This window comes from Electrona antarctica, assembly GCF_951216825.1.
Source record: "Electrona antarctica genome assembly, contig: scaffold_193, whole genome shotgun sequence".
Classification (NCBI taxonomy): Eukaryota; Metazoa; Chordata; class Actinopteri; order Myctophiformes; family Myctophidae; genus Electrona; species Electrona antarctica.
This window is the reverse complement of record NW_027637563.1, coordinates 32,937-58,962: the sequence shown is the minus strand read 5'-3', so window position 1 is coordinate 58,962 and position 26,026 is coordinate 32,937. Positions and strand designations below refer to the sequence as shown.

General features: G+C 48.5%; 1 protein-coding gene across 1 annotated transcript; it reads left to right on the top strand.

Annotated features, from left to right (window-relative positions):
- Window positions 1-984: 984 nt before the first annotated feature.
- LOC306918828 (voltage-gated potassium channel regulatory subunit KCNG3-like) lies at window positions 985-12,441 on the top strand (the record flags this gene model as incomplete). The annotated part of the gene is made up of 5 exons (XM_079531685.1): window positions 985-1,295; window positions 6,427-6,615; window positions 9,071-9,223; window positions 11,382-11,700; window positions 12,106-12,441. 5 exons carry the CDS (start codon window positions 985-987, stop codon window positions 12,439-12,441), a joined length of 1,308 nt encoding a protein of 435 aa, XP_079387811.1.
- Between the last annotated feature and the right edge of the window lie 13,585 nt (window positions 12,442-26,026).

The following is a 26,026-nucleotide window of genomic DNA, read 5'->3' as shown; positions in this document are numbered from 1 at the left end:
CTAAAACACATTATAGGTATGTATAGAAACTATGTAGTTGTTACTTCTAAAACACATTATAGGTATGTATAGAAACTATGTAGTTGTTACTTCTAAAACACATTATAGGTATGTATAGAAACTATGTAGTTGTTACTTCTAAAACACATTATAGGTATGTATAGAAACTATGTAGTTGTTACTTCTAAAACACATTATAGGTATGTATAGAAACTATGTAGTTGTTACTTCTAAAACACATTATAGGTATGTATAGAAACTATGTAGTTGTTACTTCTAAAACACATTATAGGTATGTATAGAAACTATGTAGTTGTTACTTCTAAAACACATTATAGGTATGTATAGAAACTATGTAGTTGTTACTTCTAAAACACATTAGTAGTAGACCTAATGAATCTGAGGCAGTCTGACCGAGGTTATAAAGGTCAAAGTTCAGGGAGAGTCAGTTAATTATTAGATTTGGCACATCAGAGAGGTGTTAGTGATGTGATGGTTGATAAAAGGAGGAGTGTGTGTGTGCGCGCGCGTGCACACGCGCGCGCACACGCACACACATAGGCTCCAGCAGCAGGTGATGACGTGTTAGTAGCCTGGGACGAAGAGAGAGAGAGAGAGAGAGAGAGAGAGAGAGAGAGAGAGAGAGAGAGAGAGAGAGAGAGAGAGAGAGAGAGAGAGAGAGGAAAAAAAAGGAAAAACATGAGTGACTATAAAAGTGGAGCTGTTTGGAAATGATGATGACAGAGAAGAGAGGAGGAGAGACAGACAGACAGAGATACAGAGAGACAGAGAGACAGACAGACAGACAGACAGACAGACAGACAGACAGACAGACAGACAGACAGACAGACAGACAGACAGACAGACAGACAGAGATACAGAGAGACAGAGAGACAGAGAGACAGACAGACAGACAGACAGACAGACAGACAGACAGACAGACAGACAGACAGACAGACAGACAGACACACAGACCAAACAAGGATGCTGATGTTTGGCTCCTCTCGGTGCGGTGGAGGGGGGTCCTCTGGGGGGTCCTCCTCTGGGGGGTCCTCTGGGTCCTCCAGTGGGGGGTCCTCGTGGCCCCCCAGCGGGGGGGTGTTTGTGCTGAACGTGGGCGGCCGGAGGTACAGCGTCTCACGGGAGACGCTGCGGGCGCTGCCCCTGGGCCGACTGGCGCGTCTGGAGCGCTGCGGCAGCGCGCAGCACGCCGCCACGCTCTGCGACGACTACGACCGCGACCGCAACGAGTTCTTCTTCGACCGGCACGCCGAGGCCTTCCGCTCCATCATGACGTGAGTTTAACACCATTTAGACCTGGGAACGTTCTACATTTAGACCTGGGAACGTTCTACATTTAGACCTGGGAACGTTCTACATTTAGACCTGGGAACGTTCTACATTTAGACCTGGGAACGTTCTACATGTAGACCTGGGAACGTTCTACATTTAGGCCTGGGAACGTTCTACATTTAGGCCTGGGAACGTTCTACATTTAGACCTGGGAACGTTCTACATTTAGGCCTGGGAACGTTCTACATTTAGACCTGGGAACGTTCTACATGTAGACCTGGGAACGTTCTACATTTAGGCCTGGGAACGTTCTACATTTAGACCTGGGAACGTTCTACATTTAGGCCTGGGAACGTTCTACATTTAGACCTGGGAACGTTCTACATTTAGTCCTGGGAACGTTCTACATTTAGACCTGGGAACGTTCTACATTTAGGCATGGGAACGTTCTACATTTAGACCTGGGAACGTTCTACATTTAGTCCTGGGAACGTTCTACATTTAGACCTGGGAACGTTCTACATTTAGGCCTGGGAACGTTCTACATTTAGACCTGGGAACGTTCTACATTTAGACCTGGGAACGTTCTACATGTAGACCTGGGAACGTTCTACATTTAGACCTGGGAACGTTCTACATTTAAACCTGGGAACGTTCTACATTTAGGCCTGGGAACGTTCTACATTTAGACCTGGGAACGTTCTACATTTAGACCTGGGAACGTTCTACATGTAGACCTGGGAACGTTCTACATTTAAACCTGGGAACGTTCTACATTTAAACCTGGGAACGTTCTACATTTAGACCTGGGAACGTTCTACATTTAGACCTGGGAACGTTCTACATTTAGACCTGGGAACGTTCTACATTTAAACCTGGGAACGTTCTACATTTAGACCTGGGAACGTTCTACATTTAGGCCTGGGAACGTTCTACATTTAGACCTGGGAACGTTCTACATTTAGACCTGGGAACGTTCTACATTTAGACCTGGGAACGTTCTACATTTAGACCTGGGAACGTTCTACATTTAGTCCTGGGAACGTTCTACATTTAGGCCTGGGAACGTTCTACATTTAGACCTGGGAACGTTCTACATTTAGGCCTGGGAACGTTCTACATTTAGACCTGGGAACGTTCTACATTTAGACCTGGGAACGTTCTACATGTAGACCTGGGAACGTTCTACATTTAGACCTGGGAACGTTCTACATTTAAACCTGGGAACGTTCTACATTTAGGCCTGGGAACGTTCTACATTTAGACCTGGGAACGTTCTACATTTAGACCTGGGAACGTTCTACATGTAGACCTGGGAACGTTCTACATTTAGTCCTGGGAACGTTCTACAAATGTCTTGTTTGAATGTTTCTATGACATGTCGTTCTCAAACTATTTCATGTCAAGGTCCGCCAAGATTATCGGTAATCGGCTGCCGACCCCCATCTGAAAATATGTTGTTCCAGGGACCCCCCCCCCCCCCCCCATGCAGAAGCAAAGATTTAAAAAACGTTGGCTCTGAAGGAATATATATTCAAAGATTTGGGCCACATTTTCACAGCTAGCCAGATATTATCCCTTACATCAAGGAGGTGAATTATCTCCCTACAACGACCAGCTAGCCAGATATTATCCCTTACATAAAGGAGGTGAATTATCTCCACCACCTAGCCAGATATTATCCCTTACATAAAGGAGGTGAATTATCTCCCTACAACGACCACCTAGCCAGATATTATCCCTTACATAAAGGAGGTGAATTATCTCCACCACCTAGCCAGATATTATCCCTTACATAAAGGAGGTGAATTATCTCCCTACAACGACCAGCTATCCAGATATTATCCCTTACATAAAGGAGGTGAATTATCTCCCTACAACGACCACCTAGCCAGACATTATCCCTTACATAAAGGAGGTGAATTATCTCCTACAACGACCACCTAGCCAGACATTATCCCTTACATAAAGGAGGTGAATTATCTCCCTACAATGACCACCTAGACAGATATTATCCCTTACATAAAGGAGGTGAATTATCTCCCTACAACGACCACCTAGCCAGATATTATCTCTTACATAAAGGAGGTGAATTATCTCCACCACCTAGCCAGATATTATCCCTTACATAAAGGAGGTGAATTATCTCCACCACCTAGCCAGATATTATCCCTTACATAAAGGAGGTGAATTATCTCCTACAACGACCACCTAGCCAGATATTATCTCTTACATAAAGGAGGTGAATTATCTCCACCACCTAGCCAGATATTATCCCTTACATAAAGGAGGTGAATTATCTCCACCACCTAGCCAGATATTATCCCTTACATAAAGGAGGTGAATTATCTCCTACAACGACCACCTAGCCAGATATTATCCCTTACATAAAGGAGGTGAATTATCTCCCTACAACGACCAGCTAGCCAGATATTATCTCTTACTTATGTTATGCTTCATAGCAATTGAAAAATAGCAGATCTACAAGCTCGTAGCGCGGCACTCGGTTCTGGACCAAACAAATAATTACAAAGAAGAAAACAAAAAAAAAAAGTGTTTTTTTTCTTCTTTCTAATTATTTTACATCATGTCATGATTTGTCACAACTCGAGTTGGCTTTGTACGAGGCTTAAAAGGTCTTTGAATAAATTATTTTTGAAAAGCCCATAGGAAAAAATGCATGGGGAATTATTTCCTGGGCCTGGCGCCGTCATGAAAGGGGGCGGGACTGGGCCTGGTGTCGTCATGAAAAGGGGCGGGACTGGGCCTGGCGCCGTCATGAAAGGGGGCGGGACTGGGCCTGGCGCCGTCATGAAAGGGGGCGGGACTGGGCCTGGTGTCGTCATGAAAGGGGGCGGGACTGGGCCTGGCGCCGTCATGAAAGGGGGCGGGACTGGGTCTGGCGCCGTCATGAAAGGGGGCGGGACTGGGCCTGGTGTCGTCATGAAAGGGGGCGGGACTGGGCCTGGCGCCGTCATGAAAGGGGGCGGGACTGGGCCTGGTGTCGTCATGAAAGGGGGCGGGACTGGGCCTGGCGCCGTCATGAAAGGGGGCGGGACTGGGCCTGGCGTCGTCATGAAAGGGGGTGGGACTGGGCCTGGCGCCATCATGAAAGGGGGCGGGACTGGGCCTGGCGTCATCATGAAAGGGGGTGGGACTGGGCCTGGCGTCGTCATGAAAGGGGGCGGGACTGGGCCTGGCGTCGTCATGAAAGGGGGTGGGACTGGGCCTGGCGCCGTCATGAAAGGGGGCGGGACTGGGCCTGGCGCCGTCATGAAAGGGGGCGGGACTGGGCCTGGCGCCATCATGCAAGGGGGCGGGACTGGGCCTGGCGTCGTCATGAAAGGGGGCGGGACTGGGCCTGGCGCCATCATGAAAGGGGGCGGGACTGGGCCTGGCGTCGTCATGAAAGGGGGCGGGACTGCGACGCTCTATATAAATGCACCATTTACCAGTTACTTAGATTTTGATTATTGTTACCAAACATACAGTAACCAGTTCAGCCCGTCGGTCATGTTGAAAATAAGCCAATCTGTAGATTCGCTATTTGAAAATGAAATGGGACATTCTGTATAATTACTATGATTATTATTATTTTTTGTAATTTAAGTAACTTTAATGTCACAAATTACAATGTAGTACTTTTTAATTTTTAATTTTGGACCTTCCATATTGCAGCATTGATACTCTTGTAGAAAATCCATCCATCCATCTTCAACTGCTTCTCTGTAGTCGGGTCGCGGGGGCAACAGCTCCACCAGAGCGCTCCAGACTTCCCTCTCCAGAGCAACATTAGTGACTTCCTCCTGGGGGATCCCGAGACGTTCCAAGGCCAGTGAGTCGATGTGTTTCCTCCAACTGGTCCTTGGTCTGCCCCGGGGTCTCCTCCCAGTGGGACGTGATCCTTGGTCTGCCCCGGGGTCTCCTCCCAGTGGAGATATAATCCATCTGGTCCTTGGTCTGCCCCGGGGTCTCCTCCCAGTGGAGATATAATCCATCTGGTCCTTGGTCTGCCCCGAGGTCTCCTCCCAGTGGAGATATAATCCATCTGGTCCTTGGTCTGCCCCGGGGTCTCCTCCCAGTGGAGATATAATCCATCTGGTCCTTGGTCTGCCCCGAGGTCTCCTCCCAGTGGAGATATAATCCATCTGGTCCTTGGTCTGCCCCAGGGTCTCCTCCCAGTGGAGATATAATCCATCTGGTCCTTGGTCTGCCCCGAGGTCTCCTCCCAGTGGAGATATAATCCATCTGGTCCTTGGTCTGCCCGGGATCTCCTCCCAGTGGAGATATAATCCATCTGGTCCTTGGTCTGCCCCGGGGTCTCCTCCCAGTGGAGATATAATCCATCTGGTCCTTGGTCTGCCCGGGATCTCCTCCCAGTGGAGATATAATCCATCTGGTCCTTGGTCTGCCCCGGGGTCTTCTCCCAGTGGAGATATAATCCATTTTGTCCTTGGTCTGCCCCGGGGTCTCCTCCCAGTGGAGATATAATCCATCTGGTCCTTGGTCTGCCCCGGGGTCTCCTCCCAGTGGAGATATAATCCATCTGGTCCTTGGTCTGCCCCGGGGTCTCCTCCCAGTGGAGATATAATCCATCTGGTCCTTGGTCTGCCCGGGATCTCCTCCCAGTGGAGATATAATCCATCTGGTCCTTGGTCTGCCCCGGGGTCTCCTCCCAGTGGAGATATAATCCATCTGGTCCTTGGTCTGCCCCGGGGTCTCCTCCCAGTGGAGATATAATCCATCTGGTCCTTGGTCTGCCCCGGGGTCTCCTCCCAGTGGAGATATAATCCATCTGGTCCTTGGTCTGCCCCGGGGTCTCCTCCCAGTGGAGATATAATCCATCTGGTCCTTGGTCTGCCCCGGGGTCTCCTCCCAGTGGAGATATAATCCATCTGGTCCTTGGTCTGCCCCGAGGTCTCCTCCCAGTGGAGATATAATCCATCTGGCCCTTGGTCTGCCCCGGGGTCTCCTCCCAGTGGAGATATAATCCATCTGGTCCTTGGTCTGCCCCGGGGTCTCCTCCCAGTGGAGATATAATCCATCTGGTCCTTGGTCTGCCCCGGGGTCTCCTCCCAGTGGAGATATAATCCATCTGGTCCTTGGTATTTCTTTCTTTCTCTCCCACCACAGCTATGTGAAGTACGGCAAGCTGCGCTTCCTGCCACACATGTGTGAGCTGTCCTTCTACAGCGAGATGGCCTACTGGGGTCTGGAGAGCCACCATCTGGAGGCCTGCTGCCAGCGCAGGCTAGACGACCGAAGGAGCGACTCCTTCACACACTACGAGGACGAGGAGGAGGAGGAGGGGGAGGGGGAGCAGGGGGGGGAGGAGGAGAAGGAGGAGGAGAAGGAGGAGGGGGAGATCCGTGCCGGGGGAGCCCAGAGGTGGGTATAGAATCTATACCCAAATTATTTTGGGGGCTCCCCAAATGGAAGTGGAGTCTACATAGTACACATAGTCTACATAGTACACATAGTCTACATAGTACACATAGTCTTCTACATAGTACACATAGTCTACATAGTACACATAGTCTACATAGTACACATAGTCTACATAGTACACATAGTCTGCATAGTACACATAGTCTACAAAGTAAACATAGTCTTCTACATAGTACACATAGTCTACATAGTACACATAGTCTACATAGTACACATAGTCTACATAGTCTACATAGTACACATAGTCTACATAGTACACATAGTCTACATAGTACACATAGTACACATAGTCTACATAGTACACATAGTCTACATAGTACACATAGTCTACATAGTACACATAGTCTACATAGTACACATAGTCAGTGGTGTCATGGTGTTTCTTTTACTGGTACCACAGCGTAATGATGTCTACGTGCACCCACGTGCACGCGCGTGCATGTGCGCATTGCGGCATGCACACAGAACAGCTGATATAGCCTAAGCCTATTGTTAAATAGTGTGTGAGAGTTTTAGACACAAACACAAAAGTAGACTTAAAATAGTCAGACAAACATCTTTACTGCACACTAGCGAAACTAAAAAGTTTGCTTAGGACGAATGAATCTGTTCTGTGATGGAGGAGGAGGAGGCATTCCTCTTTCGTGTGCAGAACTCCACACAGCAGCAGTAGCCTACTGGAGACATAGTAAGTCTACTGCTGTCAGTGTGCATGCTTACCGTATAGCCTACTGGAGCCATAGTAAGTCTACTGCTGTCAGTGTGCATGCTTACCGTATAGCCTACTGGAGCCATAGTAAGTCTACTGCTGTCAGTGTGCATGCTTACCGTATAGCCTACTGGAGCCATAGTCTACTGCTGTAAGTGTGCATGCTTACCGTATAGCCTACTGGAGCCATAGTCTACTGCTGTAAGTGTGTATGCTTACCGTATAGCCTACTGGAGCCATAGCCTTCTGCTGTAAGTGTGCATGCTTACCGTATAGCCTACTGGAGCCATAGCCTTCTGCTGTAAGTGTGCATGCTTACCGTATAGCCTACTGGAGCCATAGTCTACTGCTGTAAGTGTGCATGCTTACCGTATAGCCTACTGGAGCCATAGTCTACTGCTGTAAGTGTGCATGCTTACCGTATAGCCTACTGGAGCCATAGCCTTCTGCTGTAAGTGTGCATGCTTACCGTATAGCCTACTGGAGCCATAGCCTTCTGCTGTAAGTGTGCATGCTTACCGTATAGCCTACTGGAGCCATAGTCTACTGCTGTAAGTGTGCATGCTTACCGTATAGCCTACTGGAGCCATAGTCTACTGCTGTAAGTGTGCATGCTTACCGTATAGCCTAAGAGCCATAGTCTACTGCTGTAAGTGTGTATGCTTACCGTATAGCCTACTGGAGCCATAGCCTACTGCTGTAAGTGTGCATGCTTACCGTATAGCCTACTGGAGCCATAGCCTTCTGCTGTAAGTGTGTATGCTTACCGTATAGCCTACTGGAGCCATAGCCTACTGCTGTAAGTGTGCATGCTTACCGTATAGCCTACTGGAGCCATAGCCTTCTGCTGTAAGTGTGTATGCTTACCGTATAGCCTACTGGAGCCATAGCCTACTGCTGTAAGTGTGCATGCTTACCGTATAGCCTACTGGAGCCATAGTCTACTGCTGTAAGTGTGCATGCTTACCGTATAGGCTACTGGATTTAGACGTCTATTAGACTACATTACCCATGTAGAAGTCTATTAGACTACATTTAGACGTATATTAGACTACATTACCCATGTAGACGTATATTAGACTACATTACCCATGTAGAAGTCTATTAGACTACATTACCCATGTAGACGTATATTAGACTACATTACCCATGTAGAAGTCTATTAGACTGCATTACCCATGTAGACGTCTATTAGACTACATTACCCATTTAGACGTCTATTAGACTACATTACCCATGTAGACGTCTATTAGACTACATTACCCATGTAGAAGTCTATTAGACTACATTTAGACGTCTATTAGACTACATTACCCATGTAGACGTCTATTAGACTACATTACCCATGTAGACGTCTATTAGACTACATTACCCATTTAGACGTCTATTAGACTACATTTAGACGTCTATTAGACTACATTACCCATGTAGACGTCTATTAGACTACATTACCCATGTAGACGTCTATTAGACTACATTACCCATGTAGACGTCTATTAGACTACATTACCCATGTAGACGTCTATTAGACTACATTACCCATGTAAACGTCTATTAGACTACATTACCCATGTAGACGTCTATTAGACTACAAACATGCTCAGTGTGTATGTTCCACAGACGGACGACGTGGTTGGACGGCGTCCGCAGGACCTTTGAAGAACCCACATCCTCATTGGCCGCTCAGATCCTGGCCTCGGTGTCCGTGGTGTTTGTCGTGGTGTCCATGGCTCTGCTGTGCACGAGCACCCTGCCGGGCCACACCGAGCACAGGTGTGTGTGTGTGTGTGTGTGTGCGTGCGTGCGTGCGTGCGTGCGTGCGTGCGTGCGTGCGTGCGTGCGTGCGTGCGTGCGTGCGTGCGTGCGTGCGTGCGTGCGTGCGTGCGTGCGTACGTGCGTGCGTGCGTGCAATTTCTTTGACTCTTAATCTAAAATTAAAGACCTAACAATTTACTGACCCTTCCGGACCTAATAGATTGCATTTTTATAGCGCTTTTCTATGCACTACTTCCTATACTCAACGCACTTACAACGGTTCGTTCATTCATACATTGGGAGGTGAAGGTCCATTCATTCATTCATACATTGGGAGGTCAAGGTTCATTCATTCATACATTGGGAGGTGAAGGTTCATTCATTCATACATTGGGAGGTGAAGGTTCATTCATTCATACATTGGGAGGTGAAGGTCCATTCATTCATACATTGGGAGGTGAAGGTTCATTCATTCATACATTGGGAGGTCAAGGTTCATTCATTCATACATTGGGAGGTGAAGGTTCATTCATTCATACATTGGGAGGTGAAGGTTCATTCATTCATACATTGGGAGGTGAAGGTCCATTCATTCATACATTGGGAGGTGAAGGTTCATTCATTCATACATTGGGAGGTGAAGGTTCATTCATTCATACATTGGGAGGTGAAGGTTCATTCATTCATACATTGGGAGGTGAAGGTCCATTCATTCATACATTGGGAGGTGAAGGTCCATTCATTCATACATTGGGAGGTGAAGGTCCATTCATTCATACATTGGGAGGTGAAGGTTCATTCATACATACATTGGGAGGTGAAGGTTCATTCATTCATACATTGGGAGGTGAAGGTCCATTCATTCATACATTGGGAGGTGAAGGTTCATTCATTCATACATTGGGAGGTGAAGGTTCGTTCATTCATACATTGGGAGGTGAAGGTTCATTCATTCATACATTGGGAGGCAAAGGTTCATTCATTCATACATTGGGAGGTGAAGGTTCATTCATTCATACATTGGGAGGTGAAGGTTCATTCATTCATACATTGGGAGGTGAAGGTCCATTCATTCATACATTGGGAGGTGAAGGTTCATTCATTCATACATTGGGAGGTGAAGGTATTCAGTGTCTCATTGGAGGCAGGGTGGGGTTCAGTGTCTCATTGGAGGCAGGGTGGGGTTCAGTGTCTCATTGGAGACAGTGTGGGGTTCAGTGTCTCATAGGAGGCAGTGTGGGGTTCAGTGTCTCATTGGAGGCAGTGTGGGGTTCAGTGTCTCATTGGAGGCAGTGTTGGGTTCAGTGTCTCATTGGAGGCAGTGTGGGGTTCAGTGTCTCATTGGAGGCAGGGTGGGGTTCAGTGTCTCATTGGAGGCAGGGTGGGGTTCAGTGTCTCATTGGAGACAGGGTGGGGTTCAGTGTCTCATTGGAGACAGGGTGGGGTTCAGTGTCTCATTGGAGGCAGGGTGGGGTTCAGTGTCTCATTGGAGGCAGGGTGGGGTTCAGTGTCTCATTGGAGGCAGGGTGGGGTTCAGTGTCTCATTGGAGGCAGGGTGGGGTTCAGTGTCTCATTGGAGGCAGGGTGGGGTTCTGTGTCTCATTGGAGACAGGGTGGGGTTCAGTGTCTCATTGGAGGCAGGGTGGGGTTCAGTGTCTCTCATTGGAGGCAGGGTGTGGTTCAGTGTCTCATTGGAGGCAGGGTGGGGTTCTGTGTCTCATTGGAGGCAGGGTGGGGTTCAGTGTCTCATTGGAGATAGGGTGGGGTTCAGTGTCTTCTTGCCCAAGGACACTTCCACATGTGGACAGGAGGAGCAGCCGGGATTCGAACCGCCGACCCAGGGATCATTGGACGACCCGCTCTACCTCCTGAGCCACAGCCGCCCTAACCTTGACCTGAACGTAGCTCTCAAGTCAAAGAAGATTAGGCACCTGGTCTAACAGTACCTGTCTGTCTGTCTGTCTGTCTGTCTGTCTGTCTGTATGTCTGTCTGTCTGTCTGTCTGTCTGTCTGTCTGTCTGTCTGTCTGTCTCTCTGTCCGTCTGTCCGTCTGTCTGTCTGTCTGTCTGTCTGTCTGTCTGTCTGTCTGTCTGTCTGTGTCTGTGTGTCTGTCTGTCTGTCTGTATGTCTGTCTCTCTGTCTCTCTGTCTGTCTCTCCTGCCCCCCCTCCCCCCAGGGCGGTGGAGGCGGTGTGCATCGGCTGGTTCACGGCGGAGTGCGCCGTGCGCTTCGCCGTGTCGCAGGACCGCTGCGAGTTCCTGCGGCGTCCTCTGAACGTCATCGACCTGCTGGCCATCACGCCGTACTACGTGTCCCTGGCGGTGGGCGGGGCCACGGGCGATGACTCGCTGCCACTGCAGCGCGCCGGGGTGGCGCTGCGTGTGCTGCGCGCCACGCGCATCTTCTGGGTCATCAAGCTGGCGCGACACTTCCTGGGGCTGCAGACGCTGGGGCTCACACTGAGGCGCTGCTACCGAGAGATGGTCATGTTGCTGGTGAGTTGTTTAAAACTACAGACAGATGGTCATGTTGTAGTTTAAAACTACAGACAGATGGTCATGTTGTAGTTTAAAACTACAGACAGATGGTCATGTTGTAGTTTAAAACTACAGACAGATGGTCATGTTGTAGTTTAAAACTACAGACAGATGGTCATGTTGTAGTTTAAAACTACAGACAGATGGTCATGTTGCTGGTGAGTTGTTTAAAACTACAGACAGATGGTCATGTTGTAGTTTAAAACTACAGACAGATGGTCATGTTGTAGTTTAAAACTACAGACAGATGTGTTCCCCAGGTGTTCATCTGCGTGGCGATGGACATCTTCATGCATGCTAACGTGCTAACATGCTAACGTGCTAACATGCTAACATGCTAACGTGCTAATCGTCCCCCTGCAGGTGTTCATCTGCGTGGCGATGGCCATCTTCAGCGCGCTGGCCCAGCTGCTGGAGCACGGGCTGCAGGAGGCGGGCAGCCGTAACCAGGACTACGCCAGCATCCCGGCCGCCTGCTGGTGGGTGATCATCTCCATGACCACGGTGGGCTACGGGGACGTGTGCCCCGTGACCACGGGCGGCCGCGTGCTGGGCGGGCTCTGCGTGGTGAGCGGCATCGTGCTGCTGGCGCTGCCCATCACCTTCATCTACCATAGCTTCCTGCAGTGCTACCACGAGACCAAGTACCGCTCTGCAGCCGCGCTGCAGCGCAGCTCCGCCCGCAGCCTGTCCAACTGACCTGCAGCTCTGCAGCCGCTCTGCAGCCGCGCTGCAGCGCAGCTCCGCCCGCAGCCTGTCCAACTGACCTGCAGCTCTGCAGCCGCGCTGCAGCGCAGCTCCGCCCGCAGCCTGTCCAACTGACCTGCAGCTCTGCAGCCGCGCTGCAGCGCAGCTCCGCCCGCAGCCTGTCCAACTGACCTGCAGCTCTGCAGCCGCTCTGCAGCGCAGCTCCGCCCGCAGCCTGTCCAACTGAACTGCAGCTGCTCTGCAGAGCAGCTCTGCCTGCAGCCTGTCCAACTGACCTGCAGCTGCTCTGCAGAGCTGCTCTGCAGAGCAGCTCTGCCTGCAGCCTGTCCAACTGAACTGCAGCTGCTCTGCAGAGCAGCTCTGCCTGCAGCCTGTCCAACTGAACTGCAGCTGCTCTGCAGAGCAGCTCTGCCTGCAGCCTGTCCAACTGACTTCATGAACTGTCTACACAGCGCTTCTGTTTAGTTGTTATGAACACCAGTTTCAATGGAAACGGAGGCCTCCACCCTCAGGGGGGGGGGGGGGGGGGGGGGGGGCACCCTCAGGGGAGGCCTCCACCACTCAGATTTGGTCTTGAAACGGGCCTCCAGATTCCTAAGGCCGGCCTTGGCGCTGAATTCTGTTTATTTGTTTTTTTGTCAATCTGTCATGTTTTAGCTATTAAAATGTCATGTGATTTTAGTCGAGTAAATCTACAGTAGGTTTAGCTGGAAAAAAAAAAAAAAATTGGTCCATCATACCGATGTGACGCACCGCTCCCATTGGTACATCATACCGATGTGATGCAGCTCTCCCATTGGTCCATCATACCGATGTGATGCAGCTCTCCCATTGGTCCATCATACCGATGTGATGCACCGCTCCCATTGGTCCATCATACCGATGTGATGCAGCGCACCCATTGGTCCATCATACCGATGTGATGCAGCGCTCTCATTGGTCCGTCCCCAGTGAAGCGTGGAGTGACATTTATTATTATTTCAAATTACGATCGTAGTTTATGCTCAGTTCAGAGCTCTCCCCAGACTGGTAGGGACAGTAGTTCAGTTCAGAGCTCTCCCCAGACTGGCAGAGGGACAGTAGTTCAGTTCAGAGCTCTCCCCAGACTGGTAGAGGGACAGTAGTTCAGTTCAGAGCTCTCCCCAGACTGGTAGAGAGACAGTAGTTCAGTTCAGAGCTCTACCCAGACTGGCAGAGGGACAGTAGTTTAGTTCAGAGCTCTCCCCAGACTGGCAGAGAGACAGTAGTTCAGTTCAGAGCTCTCCCCAGACTGGCAGAGGGACAGTAGTTCAGTTCAGAGCTCTCCCCAGACTGGCAGAGGGACAGTAGTTCAGTTCAGAGCTCTCCCCAGACTGGCAGAGGGACAGTAGTTCAGTTCAGAGCTCTCCCCAGACTGGCAGAGGGACAGTAGTTCAGTTCAGAGCTCTCCCCAGACTGGCAGAGGGACAGTAGTTCAGTTCAGAGCTCTCCCCAGACTGGCAGAGGGACAGTAGTTCAGTTCAGAGCTCTCCCCAGACTGGCAGAGAGACAGTAGTTCAGTTCAGAGCTCTCCCCAGACTGGCAGAGGGACAGTAGTTCAGTTCAGAGCTCTCCCCAGACTGGCAGAGAGACAGTAGTTCAGTTCAGAGCTCTCCCCAGACTGGCAGAGGGACAGTAGTTCAGTTCAGAGCTCTCCCCAGACTGGCAGAGGGACAGTAGTTCAGTTCAGAGCTCTCCCCAGACTGGCAGAGAGACAGTAGTTCAGTTCAGAGCTCTCCCCAGACTGGCAGAGGGACAGTAGTTCAGTTCAGAGCTCTCCCCAGACTGGCAGAGAGACAGTAGTTCAGTTCAGAGCTCTCCCCAGACTGGCAGAGAGACAGTAGTTCAGTTCAGAGCTCTCCCCAGACTGGCAGAGGGACAGTAGTTCAGTTCAGAGCTCTCCCCAGACTGGCAGAGGGACAGTAGTTCAGTTCAGAGCTCTCCCCAGACTGGCAGAGGGACAGTAGTTCAGTTCAGAGCTCTCCCCAGACTGGCAGAGAGACAGTAGTTCAGTTCAGAGCTCTCCCCAGACTGGCAGAGAGAGACAGTAGTTCAGTTCAGAGCTCTCCCCAGACTGGCAGAGGGACAGTAGTTCAGTTCAGAGCTCTCCCCAGACTGGCAGAGAGACAGTAGTTCAGTTCAGAGCTCTCCCCAGACTGGCAGAGGGACAGTAGTTCAGTTCAGAGCTCTCCCCAGATTGGCAGAGGGACAGTAGTTCAGTTCAGAGCTCTCCCCAGACTGGCAGAGGGACAGTAGTTCAGTTCAGAGCTCTCCCAAGACTGGCAGATGGACAGTAGTTCAGTTCAGATCTCTCCCCAGACTGGCAGAGGGACAGTAGTTCAGTTCAGAGCTCTCCCCAGACTGGCAGAGAGACAGTAGTTCAGTTCAGAGCTCTCTCCAGACTGGCAGAGGGACAGTAGTTCAGTTCAGAGCTCTCCCCAGACTGGCAGAGAGTCAGTAGCGAACCAGCATTACTGCTGTGAGTCCATATATGGGCGGGGCTTCTACGGAAGCATGACTTAAATAAAGAATCAATCAATCAATCAATTTGCCTTTTTTATCTTGGAAACCTTTTAAATAGTTCACATAGTCGATCTACAAGCTCACAACGTGTCAGTGTAGATCTACAAGCTCACAACGTGTCAGTGTAGATCTACAAGCTCACAACGTGTCAGTGTAGATCTACAAGCTCACAACGTGTCAGTGTAGATCTACAAGCTCACAACATGTCAGTGTAGATCTACAAGCTCACAACGTGTCAGTGTAGATCTACAAGCTCACAACGTGTCAGTGTAGATCTACAAGCTCACAACGTGTCAGTGTAGATCTACAAGCTCACAACGTGTCAGTGTAGATCAGCCAGTTGAACTATCTTAAAATGTTTGTTTTTTTTTCTTCAAAATAGCAAGTTTGTGTATGTGTGTGTGTGTATATATACACACACACACAATCTCAACCTTTTGGCTTATTTCAAATTCTTTCTCAAATGGGTCTGAGAGGCTAAATGTCATCAAATGGTGGTCCGTGGCTCAAATGGGTCTGAGAGGCTAAATGTCATCAAATGGTGGTCCGTGGCTCAAATGGGTCTGAGAGGCTAAATGTCATCAAACGGTGGTCCGTGGCTCAGATGGGTCTGAGAGGCTAAATGTCATCAAACGGTGGTCCGTGGCTCAGATGCTGAATAAAGAAATAAATGGTGCATGTGAAAAGGGTTGAAATGCTATGATTTATAAGTGAAGGATCTATAGATAGATATTATAGTCACTGGAGTCACACACAGTTCCATCTGGTGGATATTCTATAAGAGAACCAACGCCTGTCTGTCAAAACATTATATAAATAAACTCACTAATTAAACTGAATTTAATGTCTTTCATCTGTGTGTACATACGTGTGTGGGTGGGTGCGTATACGTGTGTGTTATAACATCAGTTTCTACATGCTGGAGACCCATACTCAACATTTATAACATCAGTTTCTACATGCGGGGGACCCCTACTCAACATTTATAACATCAGTTTCTACATGCTGGGGACCCCTACTCAACATTTATAACATCAGTTTCTACATGCTGGGGACCCCTACTTAACATTTATAACATCAGTTTCTACATGCTGGGGACCCCTACTTAACATTTATAACATCCGTTTCTACATGCTGGGGACCCATACTAAACATTTATAACATCAGTTTCTACATGCTGGGGACCCCTACTTAACATTTATAACATCAGTTTCTACATGCTGGGGACCCCTACTCAACATTTATAACATCAGTTTCTACATGCTGGGGACCCATACTCAACATTTATAACATCAGTTTCTACATGCTGGGGACCCATACTTAACATTTACAACATCAGTTTCTACATGCTGGGGACCCATACTTAACATTTATAACATCAGTTTCTACATGCTGGGGACCCATACTTAACATTTATAACATCAGTTTCTACATGCTGGGGACCCCTACTCAACATTTATAACATCAGTTTATACATGCTGGGGACCCCTACTCAACATTTCTAACATAAAACGTTGGTGTACTCAACATGTCCGGGTTCACATTCTGGCTACTAGACTAACATGTTAACTCAAATCTTTGCTTCATGGGGAGGTTCCTGGAACAACATATTTTCAGATGGGGGGGCGGAGGCATGTTACATGTAATTTTTGGGGGTCCTTGACATGAAATATTGAGAACCACTGATACAGAAACATACGGTTTTTCAGAAAACTGAAGCCTGGTGGGTGGTGATGGGTGGTGATCCACCTGAACTGAAGCCTGCCTGGTGGGTGGTGATGGGTGGTGATCCACCTGAACTGAAGCCTGCCTGGTGGGTGGTGATGGGTGGTGATCCACCTGAACTGAAGCCTGCCTGGTGGGTGGTGATGGGTGGTGATCCACCTGAACTGAAGCCTGCCTGGTGGGTGGTGATGGGTGGTGATCCACCTGAACTGAAGCCTGCCTGGTGGGTGGTGATGGGTGGTGATCCAACTGCCTGGTGGGTGGTGATGGGTGGTGATCCACCTGCCTGGTGGGTGGTGATGGGTGGTGATCCACCTGAACTGAAGCCTGCCTGGTGGGTGGTGATGGGTGGTGATCCACCTGCCTGGTGGGTGGTGATGGGTGGTGATCCACCTGCCTGGTGGGTGGTGATGGGTGGTGATCCACCTGAACTGAAGCCTGCCTGGTGGGTGGTGATGGGTGGTGATCCACCTGCCTGGTGGGTGGTGATGGGTGGTGATCCACCTGCCTGGTGGGTGGTGATGGGTGGTGATCCACCTGAACTGAAGCCTGCCTGGTGGGTGGTGATGGGTGGTGATCCAACTGAACTGAAGCCGCACCCACAGCTGTAGTTGTATGATAAAGGGGGAGGGGCTGATAATGTGATGTCACTATATTACTTTTTATTTCATTGGCCCGTTTGACTGTCAAGGGTTCCGCCTCCAAGAAGAAACCCTAAATACAAAGTTAATACACCAATGCACATGAAAACGACTCCAGGGTGTCTAATGAAGTACTGTCACCTCATAGACACATGAAAACGACTCCAGGGTGTCTAATGAAGTACTGTCACCTCATAGACACATGAAAAACTGGAAAAATCACATCATATTATAACTACACCAGAGGTGACTTCATCAGTCCATCCTCCTGACAGGCCATAGCATCACTGACCAGCAGAAACCACCCAGATAGCAAAAGATGTTAATTCAATGTTGAATTATGGTCGAAATGGTTGATTTTTGGTTAAGGTCGACGATTGATGATGGATCAACCATCAACCGATCAACCAATTGATGCCAATTAACCAATGTTGAAAAGATGTCATTGAATCAATGTTGTTTTGTGGTCGAATTTTAATGATTGTAATGCCAACATCTAATCAATGTTGAATCAACGTATGCTGTTTGTGCCCCCCCCAACCCCCCCTCCAAATATCACTTATTTTTGAGTGGTGTAAACCACTCCTACAACTGGCTTTGTTAGTGCAGAAAAAATGAGCATGGTTGCTATGTTCACCCGGGTGTGATTTTTTCTTTTTGTCTGGATAATCCTCCCTACTATAGAGTGTGCTGACTATATAAGGAGTTCCTCCCTGTCCCCAGTGAGCCCCTGGGGTCAAAAAAACCCTAGTTTCAGTTTTGGTGGCGGGTGGCAAAGCCTTCATCCAATCAGGATGAGAGGGGCCTTCCTCCAATCATGATCGAGTGGGGGCGGGCCTTGGTGCACATGCTGTTGGCCTGTTGCACTTCCCCCCACTGTAGAGCGTGCATGTGCACATTTTGTTACCAGGGCGGACTGGGTGGTTTTCCAAATCACCCAAATCACTGAATGCTCCTTTAAGCTAAATAATTATGAAGATTTGTCAGTGTGTCTTATTAATTGAACTCTGAGTGTGCAAGTGGACCTTCTGTTCTCAGACCTATAACTAACAAATACATTATTTAATATTTCGATGTGTTTAAAACTTTCAAATGTTTTTTATTCATGTTCTAACCGGCAGCTGCCAAGTTTGCCAACAAACAAACTGACCATGTGTGAAAGAAGTAGAGGTAATGTGGGCTGGACAAATGTATATATATTCAGACATCAGTATACCGATCAGAGTATAACCAGTTGGACCAGATGGTAGTTCAGAGTTCATATTTATTTGTGGCAATAAATGGCATTGAACAGTGTGCTGGTGATGATTGACATGGTGATGAATGATGATGATGGTGATTAGGAATGATGATTTTAAACTATAAGCAGAGGAATGAAAATACACAAAGGGAACACATCAACCAAAGTACATAGAACAGGAAGGTAAACAAATGACAAACCCATAGTTAACCTAATGGCAAACAAGTAAAGGAACAGACGATCTAAAGCGGAAAGGGAGAACTTACTTAATGCATCGTAATGGAACATCATCATGGAACAAAGAACCAGTTACGGTGGTGCTGCCTCTTCCCCCACAAATGTTTGCTCCCTAAGAATTCGGCTGCCTATATAGGCCCACCCCAGGTGCGCCAATTTGGGAAAATTACTAAACCCCGCCCACTCCTAAGTACACTGGTCTTCTCTACACTTTTCTCTACTCACTGTGTGAGGGGACTTTCTACAATGTGTGCTTTGTAACTGAAGGACGTGTGCGAGTCAGCCTATCAAATGATACCGTACTCTTTGTAACTGAAGGACGTGTGCGAGTCAGCCTATCAAATGATACCGTACTCTTTGTAACTGAATGACGTGTGCGAGTAAGCCTATCAAATGATACCGTACTCTTTGTAACTGAAGGACGTGTGCGAGTCAGCCTATCAAATGATACCGTACTCTTTGTAACTGAAGGACGTGTGCGAGTCAGCCTATCAAATGATACCGCACTCTTTGTAACTGAAGGACGTGTGCGAGTCAGCCTATCAAATGATACCGTACTCTTTGTAACTGAAGGACGTGTGCGAGTCAGCCTATCAAATGATACCGTACTCTTTGTAACTGAAGGACGTGTGCGAGTCAGCCTATCAAATGATACCGTACTCTTTGTAACTGAAGGACGTGTGCGGGCATATTGGTGACACATACAAAAAACAGGAAGCATATTGCAGCTCTTAGCATTTGGCGAGGCGAGAGTAATTTCACATTGTTTGATCCGCTAAAGACATTAAATTATTAAGAAAGTAATAGGAAATAATTACTCTTGCCTAATTTCTATGCTGAAGTACGACAGTAAAGTTTGGGTGTGTATTCTCAGAGATAAGTACAAGTTAGATGTTAATTTTATGCTGGTATTTTATGTAGTTAAGATTAATAATGCACTTGACTTGATGTTGATCCAAATTTACAATTATGCAATATTATTTCAGCTTGTTTCTCCGTTTGCAAAGCAGCCCTAGCTTCCCCTTAGTCCAACATTAGTGTAGTTACAGCTGAACACTGAATTCTCTATAATGTATGCACTATTTTGTATACATTGAGCATTCGTATATGCAAACAAGTATACATTGTTTGCATACGTATATACTAATGCCCTACATATGCGCTATTTAAAATTTGAATTTATATTTGACACAATGCAATGCAACTTGTGATCTTGTGATCACTGCTAGACAATTCAAAATAAATGGCATATGTGACATTGTACAAAGAGAATTAGCATTTTAATTTTGAGTACAGCACTGGACTTGTGCATTGATTGCAGTTAGCCTATAGTTTTAGCCCAAACTAAATACATTGTCAATAACATTATGCAAACTAATGTTGTAGGAGAGATGCCACAATCTGGCCAGTCCCGAGAGATGCTCAAATCCAGCAAGAATCACGCTGTGAGGTTCCTAGAACATGCAATGAATGGTATGTTGCTCCGAATGTTAAAACATCAACTGGATAACTGTTTAAACACAATCTGCAGTATCTTCAATTCTCACCCTGGCTGTTTCCTCTACCTTTTTCAGTTATAACGGCGAGCTCATACAAAACTACAAAATCCTGACAACTTGCAAGAAATGGTATGTCACAATAATTATAATAATACTATGATAAGTATGAGTAGTTGTGTGTCATGTTTTAGATGGAGCACTCTGTATACAATTTACACCATGTTTTAGATGGAGCACTCTGTATACAATTTACACCATGTTTTAGATGGAGCACTCTGTATACAATTTACACCATGTTTTAGATGGAGCATTCTGTATACAATTTACACCATGTTTTAGATGGAGCACTCTGTATACAATTTACACCATGTTTTAGATGTTGGGTTGTAGTTGACTGACAACATGGTGTGTGTTCAGACGTGGTTGTAGTTGACTGACAACATGGTGTGTGTTCAGACGTGGTTGTAGTTGACTGACAACATGGTGTGTGTTCAGACGTGGTTGTAGTTGACTGACAACATGGTGTGTGTTCAGACGTGGGTTGTAGTTGACTGACAACATGGTGTGTGTTCAGACGTGGGTTGTAGTTGACTGACAACATGGTGTGTGTTCAGACGTGGGTTGTAGTTGACTGACAACATGGTGTGTGTTCAGACGTGGGTTGTAGTTGACTGACAACATGGTGTGTGTTCAGACGTGGGTTGTAGTTGACTGACAACATGGTGTGTGTTCAGACGTGGGTTGTAGTTGACTGACAACATGGTGTGTGTTCAGACGTGGGTTGTAGTTGACTGACAACATGGTGTGTGTTCAGACGTGGGTTGTAGTTGACTGACAACATGGTGTGTGTTCAGACGTGGGTTGTAGTTGACTGACAACATGGTGTGTGTTCAGACGTGGGTTGTAGTTGACTGACAACATGGTGTGTGTTCAGACGTGGGTTGTAGTTGACTGACAACATGGTGTGTGTTCAGACGTGGGTTGTAGTTGACTGACAACATGGTACATTATGCTGCCACATCAGGTTGTGTTGTGTCTCCCAAACTATTGTGAAATATAATTGTGTTTCTACAGGTATATCCGGATACAGTTCAGGGCAGTACGACACCCTTCCTGCTCTCCCAGGGCAGTACGACACCCTTCCTGCTCTCCCAGGGCAGTACGACACCCTTCCTGCTCTCCCAGGGCAGTACGACACCCTTCCTGCTCTCCCAGGGCAGTACGACACCCTTCCTGCTCTCCCAGGGCAGTACGACACCCTTCCTGCTCTCCCAGGGCAGTACGACACCCTTCCTGCTCTCCCAGGGCAGTACGACACCCTTCCTGCTCTCCCAGGGCAGTACGACACCCTTCCTGCTCTCCCAGGGCAGTACGACACCCTTCCTGCTCTCCCAGGGCAGTTCGACACCCTTCCTGCTCTCCCAGGGCAGTACGACACCCTTCCTGCTCTCCCAGGGCAGTACGACACCCTTCCTGCTCTCCCAGGGCAGTACGACACCCTTCCTGCTCTCCCAGGGCAGTACGACACCCTTCCTGCTCTCCCAGGGCAGTACGACACCCTTCCTGCTCTCCCAGGGCAGTACGACACCCTTCCTGCTCTCCCAGGGCAGTACGACACCCTTCCTGCTCTCCCAGGGCAGTACGACACCCTTCCTGCTCTCCCACCATGACGTGCACAAAACGGTATGCCCAATTTACTACATACATGTAAAGTGATCTATTTGTTGACAAATAAAATCACACTGTCGTGTTTTCAGTAAACGTTAAAGCATTTTTTTCCCCCTCTAGACTTCTTTAGAGGAAGCTACCACCAGTATGATCAATGCAGTGCCTGAGGCTGATCATGGTTCCAATGGTAAGTAGAATTATTCTGATCAATTTATTAACAGTTTGTAAAGTTACACAATAATGCTAAAATCCAAGGATAACACAAAGCCCTCAGGGATTGTTTCCATTGTGGTTCTGTGTATTCAATTCATCTGTATGAGGTCTCTCTCCTGATAGAATACTGAAAATGCCTTTTCTGTTTATTAATTAGCTGTGTGGAAGGGGACCCCTGGAAGGGGTGTGGAAGGGGTGGAAGGGGACCCCTGTGTGGAAGGGGACCCCTGGGGGGGACCCCTGCTACTTAATCACAATGATTGTTATCAGAATATAGAGCTGCCAAATGTGTGCAGCGACTAAGTTGCATGAATGTTTGTTTTACAGATGGAACCACACAGATGACCCCGGGGGTGTAGCCAGGGACCCCGGGGTGTAGCCAGGGACCCCGGGGTGTTGCCAGGGACCCCGGGGTGTAGCCCGGGACCCCGGGGTGTAGCCCGGGACCCCGGGGTGTAGCCAGGGACCAGCCACAATGACCCCGGGGTGTAGCCAGGGACCCCGGGGTGTAGCCCGGGACCCCGGGGTGTAGCCAGGGACCCCGGGTGTAGCCAGGGACCAGCCACAATGACCCCGGGGTGTAGCCAGGGACCCCGGGGTGCAGCCAGGGACCCCGGGGTGTAGCCAGGGACCCCGGGGTGTAGCCAGGGACCCCGGGGTGTAGCCAGGGACCAGCCACAATGACCCCGGGGTGTAGCCAGGGACCCCGGGGTGTAGCCCGGGACCCCGGGGTGTAGCCAGGGACCCCGGGGTGTAGCCAGGGACCCCGGGGTGTAGCCCGGGACCCCGGGGTGTAGCCAGGGACCAGCCACAATGACCCCGGGGTGTAGCCAGGGACCCCGGGGTGTAGCCAGGGACCCCGGGGTGTAGCCAGGGACCCCGGGTGTAGCCAGGGACCCCGGGGTGTAGCCAGGGACCCCGGGGTGTAGCCAGGGACCAGCCACAACCCATATGTTCCCCATCCACCTGCCAATGAAGACAACTTCAATGAGGCAGAATCATTGCTGAAGAATGAATCAGTCCGTCAAAAGATGGTAATTTGTTTGACAGACTGAACTGCATTCATTCATGAAATGTGGATAATATCTTGCTCACATTTGAAATGCATGCCCTTTAGCTACTCAACCACACATAATTCTAGTCTACAAGTTCAAGACTGTCACAGAGAGAGCTTGTAGATCAAGACTGTCACAGAGAGATCTTGTAGATCAAGACTGTCACAGAGAGATCTTGTAGATCAAGACTGTCACAGAGAGATCTTGTAGATCTGCTATTTATGAAAACGTTTGGAAGTATTTTTATTCCTTTGCATGTTGACATGACCAAAATTGTAACGACTGGCATGAACTTAAACAAACACCATGGGATGGAATATCATTTGTATAATGTTGTCTTTCAGGTGCTGCAGTTTGACCACAAGCTGACCCACAAGGGTCAGGGTGACCCTTGTGGGTCACCCTGACCCACAAGGGTCACCCTGACCCTTGTGGGTCAGCTTGACCCACAAGGGTCAGCTTGACCCACAAGGGTCAGCTTGACCCACAAGGACTTCAGTGAACTGTAATGAAGTGGCCGGCCGCTGCCAAATGCTCCAGAACCTGAGGGAGACATCCAAACACACCCAAGTCAAGCAAACTGAAGTCAAACTTGGGGTACCACACCACACCACACCACACTCTGAATGTGTTTTCCTTGGGGTACCACACCACACTCTGAATGCGTTTTCCTTGGGGTACCACACCACACTACCACACCACACCACTCTGAATGTGTTTTCCTTGGGGTACCACACCACACTCTGAATGTGTGGGGTTCACACTCTGAATGGTGGGGTACCACACCACACTCTGAATGGTGGGGTACCACACCACACTCTGAATGTGTGGGGTTCACACTCTGAATGGTGGGGTACCACACCACACTCTGAATGTGTGGGGTTCACACTCTGAATGGTGGGGTACCACACCACACTCTGAATGTGTTTTCCTTGGGGTACCACACCACACTCTGAATGTGTTTTTCCTTGGGGTACCACACCACACTCTGAATGTGTTTTCCTTGGGGTACCACACCACACTCTGAATGTGTTTTCCTTGGGGTACCACACCACACTCTGAATGTGTTTTTCCTTGGGGTACCACACCACACTCTGAATGTGTTTTCCTTGGGGTACCACACCACACTCTGAATGTGTTTTTCCTTGGGGTACCACACCACACTCTGAATGTGTTTTCCTTGGGGTACCACACCACACTCTGAATGTGTTTTCCTTGGGGTACCACACCACACTCTGAATGTGTTTTCCTTGGGGTACCACACCACACTCTGAATGTGTTTTCCTTGGGGTACCACACCACACTCTGAATGGTGGGGTACCACACCACACTCTGAATGTGTTTTCCTTGGGGTACCACACCACACTCTGAATGTGTTCCTTGTGCATACAGTACAAGGTTTACAGGACAAGACTGTTCAATAGACTGTTCTTACAGACTTTAGCTCTTACAGTCAAAAGGAGTCGAACGTTTACAGCTCCATGGATGCAAACAAACTTTTCCTAGAATATCTGCTTCATGGATACTATAATACTTCAGGCTGTTCTTTATTCTTGTTTTCAACCAGGGGCTCTAGCTCCCCAGGCAGGCACTCTACCTGTGTTTAGTGCAGGGTTTGAGCTCCCCAGGCAGGCACTCTACCTGTGTTTAGTGCAGGGTTTGAGCTCCCCAGGCAGGCACTCTACCTGTGTTTAGTGCAGGGTTTGAGCTCCCCAGGCAGGCACTCTACCTGTGTTTAGTGCAGGGTTTGAGCTCCCCAGGCAGGCACTCTACCTGTGTTTAGTGCAGGGTTTGAGCTCCCCAGGCAGGCACTCTACCTGTGTTTAGTGCAGGGTTTGGGGGCTCTAGCTCCCCAGGCAGGCACTCTACCTGTGTTTAGTGCAGGGTTTGAGCTCCCCAGGCAGGCACTCTACCTGTGTTTAGTGCAGGGTTTGGGGGCTCTAGCTCCCCAGGCAGGCACTCTACCTGTGTTTAGTGCAGGGTTTGGGGGCTCTAGCTCCCCAGGCAGGCACTCTACCTGTGTTTAGTGCAGGGTTTGGGTGCTGTGGGTGCCTCAGGATATTCCATAAATATCAGTTAAACCACTTAAAATGGAAAAATACTGTTTTAGGTATAGAGGTCTATCTACCCTAAAACAAAAATACATTGCATGGATGCACCTGGGATGTATCCTCAGTGATGAATCCCAAGCTAGGTCATCAGGGTTTCGGGTCTCCCAACATTATACCCCTCACTCAGGTGACACAGCCGGGGTGATCAAGTCCCGACTTACGTCCCATTAGGGAAAAACCACGGCCACACAATCCGTTCCTCCTGAACCGGACTGGGAGGTACTATTCTGGCGCGTGGAAGGACTAGGCTCTGTGAGTTGACTCACTTTGTGATGAATTGTGCGCTTGTAGATCGGCTATGTTCAGTGAACATTCCCCCAGAATATGGATACTGTGGGTAAGCGTCAAGTATGAAGTTATTTTCAGTCTGTTCTAATGGAAATGGATATTCCTCAGTGACATACTGTATCTTAGGGGGAAAGATTTGCATATTTTCATAGCATAATGTTAAATGTGACATGATATTGATTGAAATGTTTATTTGAATAAAGCAATTTTAAAACAATATAAACAGAAACGACAGAATAACATGCAGTACAAAATAATAAAAAAGCAAATTCAGTGTGAATTTGTGAGAAGTGAGAAGAAGCACAGCTTATTGCTCCCACCCCCTTTCCATCAATACTAAATATCATTAAATGATCTA